Genomic DNA, 19,551 nt, shown 5'->3' on the forward strand with positions numbered 1-19,551 from the left:
TTCTTTCAGCTTGAGAAATGCCGAGCATGTTCTTCCCTTTTGGTTTTCTATCTCCAGCTCTTTTCACATGTCATCATAATACTTCACTTTGTCTTCTCTAGCTACCCTTCGAAATCTTCTGTTCAGCTGTTTTACTTCATTTCTTCCTTTTGCTTTAGCCGCTCGACATTCAAGAGCAAGTTTCAGAGTCTCTTCTGACATCCATTTTGGTCTTTTCTTTCTCTCCTGTCTTTTTAATGACCTCTTCCTTTCTTCATGGATGATGTCCTTGATGTTATTCCATAACTCATCTGGTCTTCGGTCATTAGTATTCAGCGAGTCAAATCTGTTCTTCAGATGGTCTGTAAATTCAGGTGGGATATACTCAAGGTCATATTTTAGCTCTTCTAGACTTGTTCTAATTTTCTACAGTTTCAATTTGAACTTGCATATGAGCAATTGATGGTCTGTTCCACAGTTGGCCCCTGGTCTTGTTCTGACTGATGATATTGAGCTTTTCCATTGTCTTTTTCCACAGATGTAGTCGATTTGATTCCTGTGTTTTTTATCTGGTGAGGTCCATGTATATAGTGGCCATTTATGTTGGTGAAAAAAAGGTATTTGCAATGAAGAAGTCGTTGGTCTTGCAAAATCCTATCATGCAATCCCCAGCATCATTTCTATCATGAAGGCCATATTTTCCAACTACCGATCCTTCTTCTTAGTTTCTAACTTTTACATTCCAATCATCAGTAATTATCAATGCATCCTGATTGCATGTTTGATCAATTTGAGACTGCAGAAGCTGGTAAGTAACATTTACCTGTGTTTTATTGACTATGTAAAGACATTCGATTGTGTGGATCATAACAAATTATGGATAACATGGCGAAGAATGGGAATTCCAGAACACTTAATTCTGCTCATGAGAAACCTGTACATAGATCAAGAGGCAGTTGTTCGGACAGAACAAGGAGATCCTGCATGGTTTAAAGTCAGGAAAGTTGTGCATCAGAGTTGTATCCTTTTACCATACCTATTCAGTCTGTATGCTGAGCAAATATTCTGAGACACTGGACTATATGAAGAAGAATGGGGCATCAGGATTGGAGGAAGATTCATTAACAACCCTCGTTATGCAGATGACACAACCTTGCTTGCTGAAAGTTAAGAGGACTTGAAGCGCACACTGATGAAATCAAAGATCACAGCCTTCGGTATGGATTATACCTCAACATAAAGAAAACAAAAATCCTCACAACTCGACCAATAAGCAACATTATGATAAACGAAAGGATGGAAATTGTCAAGGATTTTATTTTACTTGGATCCACAATCAACACCCACGGAAGCAACAGTCAAGAAATCAAAAGACACATTGCATTGGGCAAATCGGCTGCAAAGGACCTCTTTAAAGTGTTGAAAATCAAAGATGTCACCTTGAAGACTAAGGTACGCCTGATCCAAGCATGGTATTTTCAATCCCATTATATGCATGTGAAAGCTGGACAGTGAATAAGAAAGACTGAAGAAGAGTTGATGCCTTTGAATTGTGTTTGTGAAGAATATCGAATATACCATGGACTGCCAAAAGAACAAACAAATGTGTCTTGGAAGAACTACAACCAGAATGCTCCTTAGAAGCAAGGATGGCAAGACTGTGTCTCACATACTTCGGACATGTTTCAGGAGGGATCAGTCCCTGGAGGAGGACATCATGCTTGGTAAAGTAGAGGGTGAGAGAAAAGGAGGAAGACTCTCAATGAGATGGATTGACGCAGTGGCTGCAACAATGGGCTCATGCATAACAACAATTGAGAGCATGGTGCAGGACCGGGCAGTGTTTCGTTCTGTGGCACATAGGGTCGCTATGAGTCAGAACTGACATGATGGCACCTAACAACAACATAAATGGTATTATTTTCCTGATTTCCTTTTTGTAGTTCTCTTTATTGGTGTATAGGAATCCAACTGATTTTTTTTTCCTTTCATCACCAGGGAAAGGTTTATCTGATATTTCAAGTTACAGTTTCCCGTAGGTAGTGCCTGAACATTAAATAGTTCTTCATGTCTAAAATAGCCCTAAGAGTGTTTTTAACTAGTCTAGAAAGTAACATAGCTTCTGAGAGGAAACATATTCTGTCCTCCAAGCAACTACATTTTGAGACACTTTGAAATCCTTACATAGTTTGGAGTTCCAGGTAATTATTTAAAGGAGAAGGGTGTATAGAAGAGAAGAAGGGAGAAAGGGTGGTTCATTTTGATTTGGGTTGTCATTGGTAATGCCTATCTTACATTAAGTTATGTTCATTTTATATCACAGTTTAATAGATAAAAATTTGGCCCAACGTTGGCTTATTACCTGTCTTTGTGTGTGTTTATGCGCATGTGTATTTGTGGGATGTTTTGTTGTTGTTGATTGTCAGTTTCCTTCCACTGGTATGTGAGGTACATTGGAGAAGGATTCATCTTGCTCATGCCCAGTGCTGTATTCCCAGTACCTAGCACAGTACCTAAGCATAAGAGGTACTGAATACTTGTTGATTGAATGAACTCAGGTATGAGATTTTATTTTTGTAACAAGATTATTGTTTTTTAAAAAATGTCTGCAATCAATTTGTACCTAGAAAGTAGGCAGTAATTAATCTGCTAGCCTTTGTGAGGAATGTATCTTTTCAGACTAATCATCTTAACTGTTAGTCCTGTTACATCATAGGACAGCAGTAACCATATCTTCACTTTAGTACACTTTTTGCTCGGGCCTGATAACCTAATAATAAATTGATGTGAAAGGTTAGGTTGTACATTTCCATCATATGAATTGCACACCGGCTTTAATGATCCTTAACCCTGAGACTGCAGACTGACTCATAGCGACCCTATGGGACAGAGCAGAACTGCCCCGTATGCTGGTGGCTTCAAACTGCCAGCCTTTTGGTTAACAGCTGCGCTTTTAACCACTGTGCCACCAGGGCTCCTAAATTATCATAAGGGTTGTTTGTAAATTTTTTAATAGGAATCCAACTGATTTTTGTATGTTTTCCTTGTATCCTGGTACTCTGCTGAATCTTTCTATTAGTTACAGTAGTTTTCTTGTGTAGTCTTTCGGGTTCCCTGAGAATAGGATCATATCATCTGTGAATAGGGATAGTTTTACTTCTGCTTTTTACCAGTTTGGATGCCCTTTATTTTTTTTTCTTGCATTGTTGCTTCTAGCTAGGTCTTCCAGCACAATGTTAAATAGGAGTGGTGATAAAGGGTATCCTTGTCTGTTCCAGTTCTCAGTGGGAATGTTTTCAGTCTGTCTCCATTGAGAATGATGTTGCTTGTTGGTTTTGTGTGTGTATATATAAATATTGAAATTATTTATATGTATATATATGTAGGAAACCCTGGTGGCATAGTGGTTAAGTGCTACGGCTGCTAACCAAAGGGTCGGCAGTTCAAATCCACCAGGCGCTCCTTGGAAACTCTGGGGCAGTTCTACCCTGTCCTATAGGGTCTCTATGAGTTGAGTCAACTCGACGGCACGGGGTTTGGGTTTTGGTTTTTGATATATAAATATATATATACATACATATATATAAAAACCAAAACCCAAACCCCGTGCCGTCGAGTCAATTTGAACTGGTGGATTTGAACTGGTGGATTTGAACTGCCGACTCTTTGGTTAGCAGCCGTAGCACTTAACCACTACGCCACCAGGGTTTCCTACGTATATATACATATATGTGTGTGAATATATATATATATATATATATATATATATATATATATATATATATATATATATATATATATAAGAAAACCAAACCTGTTGCTGTCAAGTCGATTCTGACTCAAAGCGACCCTATAGGACAGAGTAGAACTGCCCCCATAGGGTTTTGGAATTTCCCTTCTATTCCTATTTTATTGAGAGTTTTTATCAGGAATGGGCGTTGGACTTTATCGAATGCCTTTTCTGCGTTGATTGAGATGATCATGTGATTCTTTGATTTTATTTATGTGGTGGATTATGTGATTGATTTTCTTTTGTTGAACTATCCTTGTATACCTGGTATGAATCACACTTGGTTGTGGTGTATTATTTTTTTTTTATATGATACTGAATTCTGTTGGCTAGAATTTGGTTGAGCATTTTTAGATCCATGTTTATGAGAGATAAACCAACCAAACCAAACCCGTTGCCATCAAGTCAATTCCGACTAATAGCAACCCTGTAGGACAGAGTAGAACTGCCCCATAGGGTTTCCAAGGAGCACCTGGTGGATTTATACTGTTGACCTTTTGGTTAGCAGCTGTAGCTCTTAACCACTACACCACCAGGGTTTCCTCATGAGAGATAGTGGTCTGTAATTTTCTTTTTTGAGCCCTGGTGCCACAGTGGTTAAGAACTAGGGCTGCTAGCCAAAAAGTAGGCAGTTTGAATCCACCACCCACTCCTTGGAAACCCTATGGGGCAGTCCTACTCTGTCCTATAGGATCGCTATGAGTCGGAATCGACTTGACGGAACTGGGTTTGGTTTGGTGTTTGCCGGGTTTTGGTATCAGGGTTCTACTGGCTTCATAGAATGCGTTCAGAAGCATCCCTTCCTTTTCTGTGTTCTGCAATAGTTTGAGTAGTACTGATGTGAGTTGTTCTCTGAATGTTTGGTAGAATTCTCCAGTGAAGCCACCTGGGCCAGGAATTTTTTTTGTTGGGAGTTTTTTTTTTTTTTCTTTAATTACCTTTTCAATCTCTTCTCTTGTTATGGGTCTGTTCAGATTTTCTACCTCAGTTTGTGTTAGTTTAGGTAGATAGTACGTTTCTAGAAATTTGTCCATTTCACCTAGGTTTTCAAATTTGTTGGAGTACAGTTTTTCATATGCTCTGTTATGATCCTTTTTATTTCAGTTGGGTCTATTGTAATGTCCCTATTTCATTTCTTATTTGGGTTATTTGCTTCCTCTCCTGTTTTTCTCTTGTCAATTTGGCCAATGGTTTGTCAATTCTGTTGAGCCTTTCAAAGAACTGACTTTTGGGTTTGTTGACTCTTTCTATTGTTTTTCTATTCTCTGTTCCATTTGTTTCTGCTCTGATCTTTATTATTTCCTTTTCTTCTTTTTTGAGGTGCGCATCTATTGCTGTAAATTGACCACTGAGAACTGTGTTTGCTGTGCCCCAAAAGTTTTGATGTGATGTGTTTTCATTCTCATTTGATTCTAGTAATTTTTTTTATTCCATTTTAGATTCTTCTATTACCCAGTGGTTTTTAAGCAAGTTGTTATTCAGTTTCCATGTTTTATTTTTTTCTTTGCTCTTCCTGTTCTTAGTTTCCACTTTTATGGCATTGTGGTCAAAGAAGATGCTTTGTATTATTTCAGTGTTTTGGATTTTGTTGAGGGTGGCTTTGTGGCCTAAGATGTGGTCTATTCTGGAGAACGTCCATGTGTGTTGGAAAAGAATGTATATACTTTGCTGCTGTTGGGTGTAGTGTTTGATATATGTCTATGAGATCAAGTTGCTTGATTGTGGCCTTTAGATCTTCTGTATCTTTGCTGAGTTTCTTTCTAAATATTCTGTCCTTTACCTAGAGTGGTGTGTTGCAATCTCCTACTACTATTGTGCAACTGTCAATTTCTCTTTTCAGTGCTGTTAGAGTTTATGTACTTGGGAGCCCTGTCATTGGGTGCATAGGTATTTATTATGGTTATGTCGTCATGATGGATTGTCCTGTTAATCATTATATAACATCCTTCCTTGTTTTTTATGGTGGATTTTGCCTTAAAGTCTATTTTACCTGAGATTAGTATTGCCACTCCTACTCTTTTTTGATTGTCGTTTGCTTGATTTTTTTCTCCATTCTTTGGTTTTTAATACATTTATGTCTTTGTTTCTAAGGTGTGTCTCCTGTAGATAGCATATTGATGGATCCTATTTTTTTTAGTCCATTGTATTTTTTTTTATCACTCTCTGTCTCTTTACAGGTGCATTTAAGCCATTTACATTCAGGTGATTATCAAAAGATGTAAGTTTATTGCTGTCATTTTGCAGTGCTTTTTTTGTGGTGCTGACATTTTCTTTGTTCCTTTTACTCTCCTGTACTGAGTTCCTTTTGTTTGTGGATTTTCTTTTGATTTCTTTTGTTTTTATAGATTTCGTGTTTACTGAGACTTTATGCGTTTCTTCTTTATTTTGATGGGTAGGTTTGTTATCTTTCTTGGTGTTTATTTGAAATTTACCCTTATCTTCCTAGGTTTGAACCAGTCTATTATTACTCAGTATCTCCTTGCCTTCCTCTCTATTAGAAAGTTCTATACCTACACCGTTTATTCCCTCTTTTATTGTTCTGACATTGTTGTCATTTACAGATTAACCTCTGTGGCTTCCTGTTGCAATTCTTTTGGCTTTGGATAGTCCTTGAGAGTTCATTTCCTAGGGTGGTACCTGGCTGGTACAATCTTGCTTCCTAGATTCAGGCCACGGTCTGATGTTTTTTGTCCTCAGACCAAAGGACTCCCTTTAATAATTCTTCTAAGTTTGGTTTGTTTTTTTACATGTTCCCTTAATTTCTCTTTATCTGGAAATGTCCTCATTTTGCCCTCATATTTGAGTGAGAGTTTTGCAGGATGTGTTATTCTTATTTGGCAATTTTTTTCTTTCAAGGTTTTGTATATTCCATTCCATCACCTTCTTGCCTGCATGGTTTCTGCTGAGTAAACGGAGCTTAGTCTTATTGTTTCCCCTTTGTATGTGACTTTTCATTTTTCTCAGGCTGTTTTCAGGATTCTTTCTTTGCCTTTGGTTTTAGCAAATGTGATTATGATATGTTTTGGTGACTTTCTTTTGGAGTCTATCCTATATGGGGTTTGTTAAGCTTTTTGGATAGTCAGCTTTTCATCTTTCATATTAGGGAAGTTTTCTGTCAGCAATTCTTCAATAATCCTCTTTGTGTTTTCCATTTTCTCCCCGTTCCAGAACTCTGATCACACGCAAATTTTTGCTCTTGATTCTGTCCCACATAGTCCTTAGGTTTTCTCCGTTTTTCTTCATTCTTTTCTCTGATTTTTCCTAAAGAGGTATCCAAGGATTTGCCTTCAACTTTGGTGTTCCTGCTTTCCATTGTTTCAGATTTGCTCCTAAAACCTTCTATTGCATTGTCCATTTCTGAAATCTTTTTATCTTCTGGATTTCTAATTGCTATTTTTGTATGGTTTCTAATTGTTTATTTATTTTGGCATTTTGGTCTTATATTATTTTCCCAAATTCTTCCATTGCTTTGTCTGCGTTTTACCTGATATCGTCTGTATTTTCCATGATTTGTCTATTTTTTCCTTAGCTTTGTCTGTGTGTTTTCCTTGATCTCTTTCCTATTCTCTTGGAGACCCCTGAATATTAGACTTTTGAATTCCATATCAGGTAGTTACAGTGACTTTTCTTCTACCAGAAGGTCATCTGATGTTTTATTTTAGTCTCTTACTGGAGCCATCCTAACCCTTTTTTAAATATGTTTTGATATTTTTTTTGCTGTCTATGAGACATTCAGGAATTATTTTCTTCATTTATTGATTGTAGGTTTGTTTGTTTCATCCTGCTTTTTTGTTTTATTTGGTTATGTCTGGGCAGGCACACTGGGCGTGCTTTGTTGCTTACTCATCTTTGGGCACGATAGTTCTCACCACCTTGTCCAGGTGGGCGGGGCTGATCACTCGGTTATACTGCAGCAGGGCAGGTCCAGCAGAGGGGAGACGGGCAGGGATAGGTCATTTGTATGTGGCATGAACTTTGGCTGGTGAAGTGGGTCTAGGGGCAGCATGGTGGGGCAGGGTTCAGGGTTCCAGAGGTTCACGTTGGTCCCATTCGTGAGAACGGAGCTCAGTGGGGCGGAGCCAGGGTGGCGCGGGTGGGGTCTGGGAGTCTGGGGGTCTGCACTGGTGCCACTCAGGGGTGTGGTGCTTGGCAGGGTGGGGCCTGGGAACAGTGCAGGGTGGGGTCTGGGGGTCCAGAGTTCTGCATCTGTGCTGCTCGGGGGCGTGGAGCTCAGTGGGGCAGGGCAGGGGGTTGGCGCAGAGTCGGGGCTGGGGATCTGCGGGTCCACACTGATGCTACTTGGGGGCATGGTGCTCAGTGAGGTGGGGCCGGGGAGCAACGTAGGGTGGGATCCAGGAAGCTGAAGGCCCGTACTGGGGCTGCTGGGGGTCACGGTTTTTGGCCATATGAACCTGGTGCAGGGTGGGGTCTGGGACCTCGGGGTCCATGCCAGTGCCGTCTAGGGGCTTGGCACTCAGCGGGAAGTGCAGAGAGGCAGGAGGGAAGGGAGAGGATGTGATGTGCAGAGCTCGACGGGAGAGAGAAAGAAGAGAGAGGAACAAAAGCAGGAAAAAAAAAGAAAAAAATGGTGGCACAGTAGGAGTCAGCCAATGTGGGCGGGGAAGACCCTAGGAAGCCATGTTACAGTGGCTTTGTAGTGGAACAGTGTGCCACTGCAGGTCGAGAAGAGGTGGAGGCAGCACACAGAGCTAGGTGGGCAGGAGAAAGGAAAGGAAGGGAAAGAGAGAAGAAACAAAACAAAAAAAAACAAAATATGGCACTGAGGGAACCAGCTGTTTGAAGCAGGGTGGAACTGAGGTAGCAGTGAGCCGGTGTTTCTCTTACCAGGTGGCGCAGCAGGGCCCATCAGGAAGGGGCAGAGGCAGCACAGGGCGTAGGTGAGGGGGAGAAGGAAAAAGGAGAAAGGAACAGAGAAAGAAAAAAAATATGGTGCTGAAGGAAACGGTCAGTGGGGGCAGGGAGGGCTTGGAGCAGCAGTGAGCTGGTGTCTCTCCAGCCAAGCAACATGGCCCATTGGAAAGCCACAGAGGAAGCGTACAGGGCAGAAGGCTGAGGGGTGGGAAATCATGTATCTCTGGCTACCAGGTGCTCTGTCTTTTGTTGGGAGCTCCATGAGGTTGCCTTCCTGTACTCCCTGTCCAGGGTCGCTGGTGGCTGTGCTCTAAGATGGCAAAGCTGTGCCATGATAGCTGGCAGGGGACCTCCACTCTGTAGCTCTCCTCATTCTCTGTTCTTTGTCAGTTTCTTCTTCTGGTGCTTGATCTAGTTCTTTTTTCCTTCATTTGATGTTAAAGGTTCCAGGATTAACGTTTGTATCTGTTTTACCTAGGTTTTTAGGTCTTTGCTGCAGAGGGACAGCATGGTGCTTCTGTCTATAGCACCATGTTGGCTCTGCTTCCTCCAAGTGAGATATTTTGGGTAGACAGGCCCACTGATAACTTGTTCATCACTCTAGAAAGTTGATCATATACTTTGCCAGAAAGGAAAGTCTTTACAGTCTGCCAGCCTCTCAGGGTATAATATTCCAGACTGGAGTCATACATGCACGTATACATACAAATGTGATCATAGTCTATATTATTTTTAGACTGTTTTTTCTCACTTAATAATGTATTTGATATTTTGCTATGCCAATAAGGATAGATGTACCTCATAATTTAAAAGATTGCTTAATATTCCGTAGTAGGGATGTTGTAGTAGCACTGAATGAGTAAGGAGCTTTTGTCTATTGTGATCAGCTGGGCTCTGTCTCTCTGGGTTACTTTGACAGCAACTAGTTCCAGGATTGTAGTTTATTGAAAGCCCTGGTTAGATCACTGAGGCAGAAGGTAGGCCAGGTATCTTATGCCTGTGCCAGGAGTTGGAGGAGTGGATTGGCTGTTGAGATGTCTCTAAGGGAGCACAATTCTTTTCATTTTCTTTGTATTTGTGATTATATCTCTTTTATTATTTCAAATTTTCTACATGTGGAATTTCTTATATTTGAATTGGTTATTTTATTGATTTTTTCCTTCTTTAAGCTCTTTGTTTGCAATTTGTTAATTATAATGATGTTTCTATTTTTTTGTCACACTGTAATAAATAAGATGTTTTCATTACAAAAATACCGTGTACGCTACTCCCAATTCCCAGGCCCCTCTCAGAGTTAAGCCCTGTTACCAGCTTGGTATATGTCATTCCAGACTTTTTTTCTGGAAGTTCATTTTCCCTTTTCTCATCTTATAACTGCTCTCCTCAGGGAAAAAAGGGGATTAGTTTGGTCTCAATTATAACTGTGGAATTTTAAGAGTCAAAAATCTCATTAAAAATTATTCATTTCAGCTCCAATCCTGGTCTGCCCTGACCCAACAGGGTTTTCTGCCATCAAAATTATGCTTCAAATATCATGAAATAGGGCTCTTAATCTTCAAACTTATGATATAGTTATGTCCCTATTTTTTGTGAAATCACATTATTATTACTCTATAAATGTTGTTCACCTTGGAACCAGATAAGATTACACTTCTTTTTTTCTTAACATGTTTAACTGGGGCTTCTAATTGTCTTTCTGTTCTCCTTGTAATATCTTCCCTTTAGTTGTCCTCTTTTTCTTTTTTTTTTTTCCAAGAAATCTGTCGTATAACATGTTCTTCTTTGCTAGGAGACTGCCTTCCCTAGAGACATATATCATACTGCTCTAGTCTGGGCTGGTTCTCTTTAGGCCTCAGGCTCAAGCTCAGTTATTAACTTGGGACTTTTCTTCACCCTGCCTCAGGATAGGTACCTGGTTCTCTTTTTTGATATACTCCCTTATTTTGGTGGAGAACCTTTTCTAATTATCTTCTAAGAATGATTGTATTAGAGGTAGATTTTCTGAGTTCTTATATGTTAAAAAAGGTCTTTATTCCCTTTTGATTAATAGTTTAGCTCAGCGTAGAGTTTTAGGTTGGATATAGTGTGCAGTGATTCCAAAATGTATCTCACAGGGTTCTGTGGAATGTGCTTTTAGGAAAGGCTTCCCTTAGAAGAAAGCTTATGCTTATAGATCTACTGTACCACTGTGGAATTGGCCTATTCATAGTATTTCTTTACTCAGATAATCTTGTTCTTAGTAGAAATTATTATTGCCAGAGCCATGGTGAGATTTTATGTTAGGTGGACCCTAGACCTAAGTCCTGCTCCCTTGTGCTTACTTACCCCGCAGATTGGTGATGGTGGATGCTAGGCATTGTACTATGTGATTTGAATCCATTATATCATGGGGTAGACACAATTAGCCTTGTTTACAAATTAGAAAACTGGAGCTTAGAGAGCTTAACTGACTTGTTCAAAGGAACACAACAGGTAAGTGGTACAGCTAGGATTTGAAGCCAGGCCACCCAACTCTAGAACCTGTGCCACTATGTTATATAGCAATCACATCTAGCCTTTGTAAAAACTTTCAATGGTGGTAAAAAAAAAAAACAGATATTGTGGTGAAAAATGGAGAAATTTAATTAATATACACAGTAGTTGAGAGTCTTACTAGTCACACAGAATCTTTGATGATGAAAATATACTATACCTGTTTGTGATCACAGGAAAGGCTGATTAAAAAAAAACAGATATTGTGGTAAAAAATGGAGAAATTTAATTAATATACACAGTAGTTGAGTCCACCATTGTTGGACTGCTGTTACATGTGTCAGGGATTTAACCCAATGGCACTGACTAGTTTTTTTTTTTTTTTTAATATGGGAATGGGGAAAACCTTTAACACAGAACTTGCTTGGGACTTGGGTTATGAGTAACCAGAGTCTTATTCTTTCTCATCTCCAGGTCTGTGGGTTCTAGGGTGCCACAACTCAGACTTTCGGAACAGAGGCATGACAGCCTTACTGAAGGTTTCTAGTTGTGACAGGAACACTGATGATTATTATGAGGACATATATGAAAATATTCCAACCTATTTGCTGAATGAAAATAGTGTCATTGAACCCAGAGCCTTTTCCAGGAATTCAAGGCACCCTAGCCCTAGGCATAAGCAATTCAAGGCCAGCACAGCTCTAGAAAATAACATAGAGAAGAAGGAACCTCGGTTTGGAGAGGGAACACAGCTGCTTAAAGCACAAAGTGTCTCCTCCAGTGATTTGTTGATGCTCTTGGGAGAGAGCCCTACTCCACATGGATTATCCTTATCTGATCTCCAAGAAGCTAAATATGAGGCTATTCCTGATGTCCCTTCACCTGGAGCAATAGAAAATAAGGAGGGCCCATCTGAAGTGGCATGCCTCAGGCCAGAGCTCCATCGCAGTGAGGACACAGTATTTACTCCTGAGCTAGGCCTCCAATTAAGATTAAATGAGAATTTGGAAACAACTGTAACAGAAGACTTGAAGAAACATGATTTAAAAGTTTCCAGTTCATCAAATGATGTAATGACTTCACCAATAAGTTCATCAGACAACTTGCCATCAGACACTGAAAAGACAGATTACTTAGGACCCATGAATACTCCAGTTCACTTTAGTAGTCAACTAGGCACCGTTCTATTTGGCAAAAAGTTATCTCCCCTTATTGGGTCCAGTGTGCCTTTGCACATAAGTGGAACAGATAATGATTCCATGTTGTTAGAAGCAGCTTTAATGAGTAGTCAAGAAAGTTCACTGGGAAAAGAGTTATCATCAATGGAGAGTGATAGGTTATTTCAAGAGAAAAAAGTTCATGGACCTGCTTCATTGACCAACGATAATGCTCTATTCACAGTTAATATTTCTTTGGTAAAGGCAAACAAAACACCCAACAACTCAACAACTAATAGAAAGACTTACATTGATGGCCCAACATTATTAAAAGAGAATAGTTCATCAGACTGGCAAGACATATTAAAAAATGATGCTGAGTTTCAAGAAGTGACTTCTTTGAATTGTAATGAAATGTTTATAGACAAAAATACTACAGCTTTGGGGCTAAATCATGTATCAAATAAAACTACTTCATCAAAAGATATGGAAATGGTCCACCAAAAAAAAGAGGACCCTTTGTCACTAGATGCAGAAAGTCCAGATATGTCATTCTTCAAGATGCTGTTCTTGCCAGAGTCAGCAAATTGGATAAAAAGGACCCACAGAAAGAGCTCCCTGAGCTCAGAGCAAGGGCTTACTCCAAAGCAATTAATATCCTTGGGCTCAGAAAATTCTGTGAAAGATCAAAATTTCTTGTCAGAGAAGAGTAAGGTGGCAGTAGGAGAGGATGAATTTACAAAGAACACAGGATTCAAAGAAATGATTTTTCCAAACAGTAAGAACATATTTCTTACAAACTTAGCTAATGTACAAGAAAATGATAGCCAAAATCAAGAAAAAACAATTCAGGAAGAGATAGAAAGGAAGGAAACATTAATCCAAGGGAATGCAGGTTTGCCTCAAGTGTTTCCAGTGACTGGCACTAAGAATTTCCTGAAGACACTCTTCTTACTGAGCACTAGGCAAAATGTTACTGTAGAAGGCTTAGATGAGGTAAGTTATGCATCAGTACTTCAAGATACCAGGTCACTGAATGGTTCAGCAAATAGATTAGGGCTTCACATAGCCCATTTCTCAAAAAGAAGAGAGGAAGAAAACTTGGAAGCCTTGAGAAATCAAACAAAGCAAATGGTAGAGAAATATCCAAGCCCCACAATGTTGTCTTTTAATCCAAGTCAGCAGAATGCTATCATTCAACATAGTAAGCAGGCTTTGAAACAATTTGGACCCCCACTAGAAGAAATAGAGCTTGAAAGGGGGTTAACTGTGAATGACACCTCAACTCTGCAGTCCAGAGACATGAAGTATTTGACCCACGGCACCCTCACACAGATAAACTATAATGAAAAGGAGAAAAGTGCCATGGCTAAGTCCCCCTTATCAGATTATTCTATAAGGAATTATGTCATCACTCAAACAAATGACTCTGTATTACCCATTGCAAAGACATCAGCATTTCCATCAGTTAGACCTACAGATCTGACGAGGATATTATCCCAAGACAACTCTTCTCATCTTTTATCATCAGCCTGTAATTACACTTTTAGGGAGAAAAGTTCTGGTGCCCAAGAAAGCAGTCATTTCTTACAAGGAGCCAAAAGAAATGACCTATCTTCAGCTATGCTAACTTTGGATGTGATCAGAGGTCAAGAAAAGGTCATCCCCCTAAGTGCCACAGACCCACTCAAGTACGAGAAACTTGAGAACACTGTTCTCCTGAAACCAGGCTTACCTGAAGCATTTGGAAAAGTTGAATTGCTTCCTAAAATTCGTGTTCATCAGGAAGACCCTTTCCCTACAGAAACCAGCAATGGCTCTCCTGGCCACCTGGTTCTCAAGGAAGGGATTCTCCTTCAAAAAACACAGGGAGCTATTAAACTGAGTAAAGGAAGTAGACCTGGAAAAGTGCCCTTTCTGAAAGGGGCAACAGAAAGCCCTGAAAAGAGTCTCCCCAAGTTGCTTGGTCCCCTTGCATGGGATAACCTGTATGCTACCCAGATATCAAGAGAAGAGTGGCAATCTCAAAAGGAGTCACCAAAAAACACAGCTTTTAATACAAAGGACACCATTTCTCCCCTGAATCTTTGTGAAAGCAATCACGCAATAGCAGCTATAAATGAGGGACAAGATAGGCTTCGAAAGAAAGCCACTTGGGCAAAGCAAAGGGAGGCTGAAAGGTCGTGCACTGAAAACCCACTGGGCTTGAAACACCACCATTCAAGGGAAATAACCCTTACTGCTCTTCAGCAAGAGCAAGAAAAAATTGACTATGATGATGCCCTCTCAATTGAAATGAAGAGGGAAGATTTTGACATTTACGGTGAGAATGAAAATCAGGGGCCCCGCAGCTTTCAAAAGAAAACACGGCACTATTTTATTGCTGCAGTGGAGCAACTATGGGATTATGGAATGAGTAAATCTCCTCAGGCTCTAAGAAACAGGTATGGGTCCATTGGTTATTTATTTACTGCACCATTATAACCCTTGACTTTACTAGGTGCTGAAACAATAGGGAAGGCACACCCAATCGACAGCAGTGAAACTCCAAAGATTGCTTTATAGAAGAATCCTGAGAACCAGGTTAGCAAAGTCTAGATGAAGCTGAGGAATGGATGGCAGGTTACAAGATGACAGCAACAGTGAGAGGTAAACCAAAAACAAAAACCAGACCCAGTGCTGTCGAGTCGTTTCCAACTCATAGCGACCCTATAGGACAGAGTAGAACTGCCCCATAGAGTTTCCAAGGAGCGCCGATGGTAAATCCAGATGGCATGAGCCTCTTACTCTGGAGGGATAGAGAAGGACAGGGGAGCTGCAAGAGGGTAGAGGAGTCATGGTCAGGAAGCAGCAATGGGGAGCAGAAAGAAAATCAACCTCATAAGTCTTATTCTCATGAGAGAGTCCTGAGAGAGGCAGGAGGAAGAAATGAAGTGTTTGGCAAAGAAGTTGAGGATATTGGGAACGTTGTTTTCCATGGTACAGGGGGTTCAGAGGGCAATGTGGGAGGATGTGATTGTTAGGGGAGCAGAAGGAGGTTGGGACAGAGATTTGGAAGATCAACATAAGAGGTCAGTCAGTCAACAGTATTTATTGAACACCTACTATATGCCAAACAATTTTGTAGGCACTGGAGTACAGCAGAGTAGGAGCATACATTCTAATGGAGAAAACGAGAGATAATAAAGTTGTAGGAAAACAAATAAGACAATCTTAATGTTGCTAGTCAGAATATACAATTGAATAATATGGTAGAATGGGAGTAGGGGATGATCATTTAGCTGGGGTGGTCAGAGACCTAAAGCATAATAACAGGCCAGCTGATGGAACTCTGAGAGAAATGCAAAGGACCTGAGAATAGAATTAGTTTAGCATGTTTGCAGAACACAAAGGATCATCACAGTGAAGAATGGGGGAGGGGAGTAATGGGAGATGAGGTGGTAGAACAGAGCAGAGGTCAGATAATACAGGGCCTGGAGGAACAGTAGGTATTTCTTCAAGACTTTCTGATCTTACTGTCTCCCTCAAGTGAGCCCTTTTTACTGCAGAGCAACCATATTACATTTCCCTGTTCATTGACTCTCCCACTCTCCTGGACTTCTATTTTACATCTTCCCCTTTTTCCTTAAGTCTCCAACACCTTTTGCCCCCCTCTCACTCTTAGCTGATGCCATGCAATGAACTTACAGACTCCCAACATCACATTTACCCACTTACCTGCATCTCTACCCATATACTCTACCTGTACAGTTATGACAATAAATTGACTATGCTCCTAAGGCCAATGTCTCCAGTTTTTCACTTGATACCATACTTTTGCGTTCGGTTCTTTTTTTTTTTTTTTTTTGGCTACCATCCCTTTTACTGTCATAAAAAAATGTTGCTCCAGCAATTTCCCCTTTCTCTCCTACATTATCAATTTCTCCCTCTCCACTAGATCAGTCCCATCAACATCACTCATGCTATTATCTCTCTGGTCTTAAACTAAAAGCCTTACATTGACCCTCCTTCCCCTCAAGCTACTGCTCCCATTTTCCCCCTTAACAGTATATAAAATGCTTTAAAATACTTGTCTCTAGTTGCTACTTTTGCTTCTTTTCCTCCCATTCTCTTGTTAATCCACTCCAAAAAGGCTTTCATCTCCACTATTTCATGGATACTACACTTTTCAAGGTCACTGCTGATTTTTACATTACTAGTTCTCAGTCCTCACCTTTGTTGAGCTCTCATTAGTATTTGATGGTTGACTACTACACACACACACAGTCCAGCCACTTATTGTCTCTCCTCCCCAACTAGAAGGTAAAGTGCTTGAGAGCACAAATTTTTAAGACGTTGTTCATGGTGTATCTCCCCAGAACTTTGAACAGTGCCTGGCACATAGTGGATGCTTAAATAAATGTCGTTGAATGAATTAATAAATGATGGATATAGGGAGACAAAAACAGTCTTCCCCCATGTATGTCCATACTCCAGGGAGCACCATTCACAGGGACAAGAATGGAGGCAGGAAGACTAGTTAAGAGGCTACTGCAGTCATCCAGGTAAAAGAAGATAGTGATTTGGATTAGGGTGGTGGTAAAAATGGAAAGAAATGGAAGGATGTGGGGTATAATGTGAAGATAAGTCGACAGGGATTGCTATTGGATTGAGTGTGGGAGTAATGAGGAGAAAGAACTCATAGGTGGTTAAATATATGAGACTGGAGTTCAGTACTAAAGACATATATTTGGAAGTTATAAGCGTATAGGTAGCATTCCAATGAAACTGAATGGAATTATCAAGGGAGTGAAAGTTGATGTAAACCACCCCTACTTTCAGCTGGTTTCCCAAAGGGCCACATCCTCAGAGTAATAGTGAACCAGTACACTTGTACTGTATTGACTTACAGCCCAGTTTTAGGTCATCTAGATTGTCCATGAAACCTCTATCCTTGATCATAATTTAAGCCAGTCCTGGACTGGCAGTAGCCCCAGGCATCTGGCAGAAGGAGACATAAAATTTCTTTAAGTGGAAGAAACCAGCATCCTAAGCCTCAAGTTGTTTTCACAAATATGCCAAATACAACACCAGAGCACAAATATACTGGGCACAAATGGAAAATGCAAAAGAGACAAGAAGAGACTATGGCCTACTGTATTTTCCAAAAATGGTTGAGCCAATATATCCTGTCTGACATGTTCTCATGAAATGTGACCTTCCCACTCTCCCATCAAGACCAAACCAAACCCACTGCCATCAAGTTGATTCTGACTCAGAGCGACCCCATAGGGTTTCCAAGGCCGTAATCTTTATGGAAGCAGACTGCCACATCTTTCTCCCGCAGAGCCACTGGTGGTTATGAACCACCACCTTTCAGTTAGCAGTGGGACACTTTAACCACTGCACCACCAGGGCTCCTTTCCCAACAAGAGGTAGAGTCTAATTCCCCTTCCCTTGATCTGGGCTGGCAGTATGACTCATTTGCGACCAATAGGATGTGACAGAAATTTGTGACCTGTTGATGTGGTGGAAGTGATGCTGTGTGATTCCTGAGGCTAGATCAGAAAATACCATGCAGTTTACAGCTGGTTCTCTTTGAATGCTCCCTCTGGGAGCAGGAAAAAAGTATAGTGCAGTACTCAAATTCATATAAAAAGACCAGACTTAATGGTCTGGCTGAGACTAGAGAACCCCAGAAGACACAGCCCCTGGACTTTCTGTTAACCCAGAACCAAAACCATTCCTGAAGCCAACTCTTTAGACAAAGATTAGACTGGACTATAAAACATAAAATAATACTCGTGAAGAGTGTTCTTCTTAGTTCAAGTAGATACATGAGACTAAATGGGCAGCTCCTGTCCAGAGGCAGGATGAGAAGGCAGAAAGGGATAGGAGTTGGTTGAATGGATATGGGAAACCAGGGGTGGAAAAGGGGAGTGTGCTGTCACATTATAGGGATTGCACCTAGGGTCACATAATAGTATGTGTATAAATTTTTGTGTGAGAAATTAACTTGAGCTGTAAACTTTCACCTAAAGCACAATAAATAAATAAATAAGAAGGAGTAAAGATTAACTTAGTGGAAATTCCAGAAGGTAAGAAAAAGGGAATGAAGGGGAAGCAATATTTGAAGAGGCAATGGCTGAGAATTTTTCAGAATTGAAAAAGACATCAATGCACAGATTCAGGGAGCTCAACAAATCCCAAACAGAATATTTATATACAACACTGCAACCAACAATGAATATTCATTCTTTTCTGACAAACGTAGAACATTTACCAAAGTTGACGATACACAGTAATAGCAAACCTCAATAAATTACAAAGGACTAAAATAATAGAGTATATTCTCTAACCCCACCCCCCACAGATCTGTGAGTTGTCATACTGTAGTGGCTTGTGTGTTGCTGTGATACTGGAAGCTATGCCACCAGTATTTCAAATACCAGAAAGGTCACCCATGGCAGACAGGTTTCAGTGGCGCTTTCTGACTAAGATAGACTAGGAAAAAGGACCTGGCAGTCTACTTCTGAAACAATTGACCAGGGAAAACCTTATAAATAGCAGCAGAACATTGTCTGGCATAGTGCTGGAAGGTGAGCCCCTCAAGTTGGAAGGCACTCAAAAAACTACTGGGGAAGAGCTGCCTCCTCAAAGTAGAGTCGACCTTAATGATGTGGATGGAGTCAAGCTTTCAGGACCTTCATTTACTGATGTGGCACGACTCAAAATGAGAAGAAACAGCTGCAAACATCCATTAATAATCAGAACATGGAATGTACAAAGTATGAATCTAGGAAGATTGGAAGTCATCAAAAATGAAATGGAAAGCATAAAGAATGATATCCTAGGCATTAGTGAGCTGAAATGGACTGGTATTTGCCATTGTGAAACACATAATCATATGGTCGCTATGCTTGGAATGACAAATTGAAGAGGAATGGCATCACATTCATTGTCAAAAAGAAGACTTCAGGATCTACCCTTAAGTACAACGCTGACAGTGATAGGATAATGTCCATACGCTTACAGGGAAGACCAGTTAATACGACTATTATCCAAATTTTTGCACTAACCACTAAGACCAAAGATGAAGAAACTGAAGATTTTTACCAACTTCTGCAGTCTGAAATTGATCAAACATGCAATGAAGATGCATTGATAATTACTGGTGATTGGAATTCGAAAGTTGAAAATAAAGAAGAAAGGTCCGTTCTTGGAAAATATGGCCTTGGTGATAGAAGCAACACTGGAGATCTCATGATAGAATTTTGCAAGACCAACGACTTCTTCATTGAA

General features: G+C 40.2%; 1 protein-coding gene across 3 annotated transcripts in view; it reads left to right on the forward strand.

Moving 5' to 3' along the window:
• Positions 1-19,551, forward strand: part of F8 (coagulation factor VIII) — a 138,707-nt gene that overhangs the window by 75,204 nt on the left and 43,952 nt on the right. For all 3 annotated transcript variants that reach the window (XM_049872384.1, XM_049872383.1, XM_049872382.1), the window contains one exon: positions 11,588-14,714. In XM_049872384.1, coding sequence (XP_049728341.1) covers positions 11,588-14,714 — 3,127 coding nt within the window. The remainder of the gene's footprint in view (positions 1-11,587; positions 14,715-19,551) is intronic.

Source organism: Elephas maximus, chromosome X (assembly GCF_024166365.1).
Source record: "Elephas maximus indicus isolate mEleMax1 chromosome X, mEleMax1 primary haplotype, whole genome shotgun sequence".
Taxonomy (NCBI): domain Eukaryota; kingdom Metazoa; phylum Chordata; class Mammalia; order Proboscidea; family Elephantidae; genus Elephas; species Elephas maximus.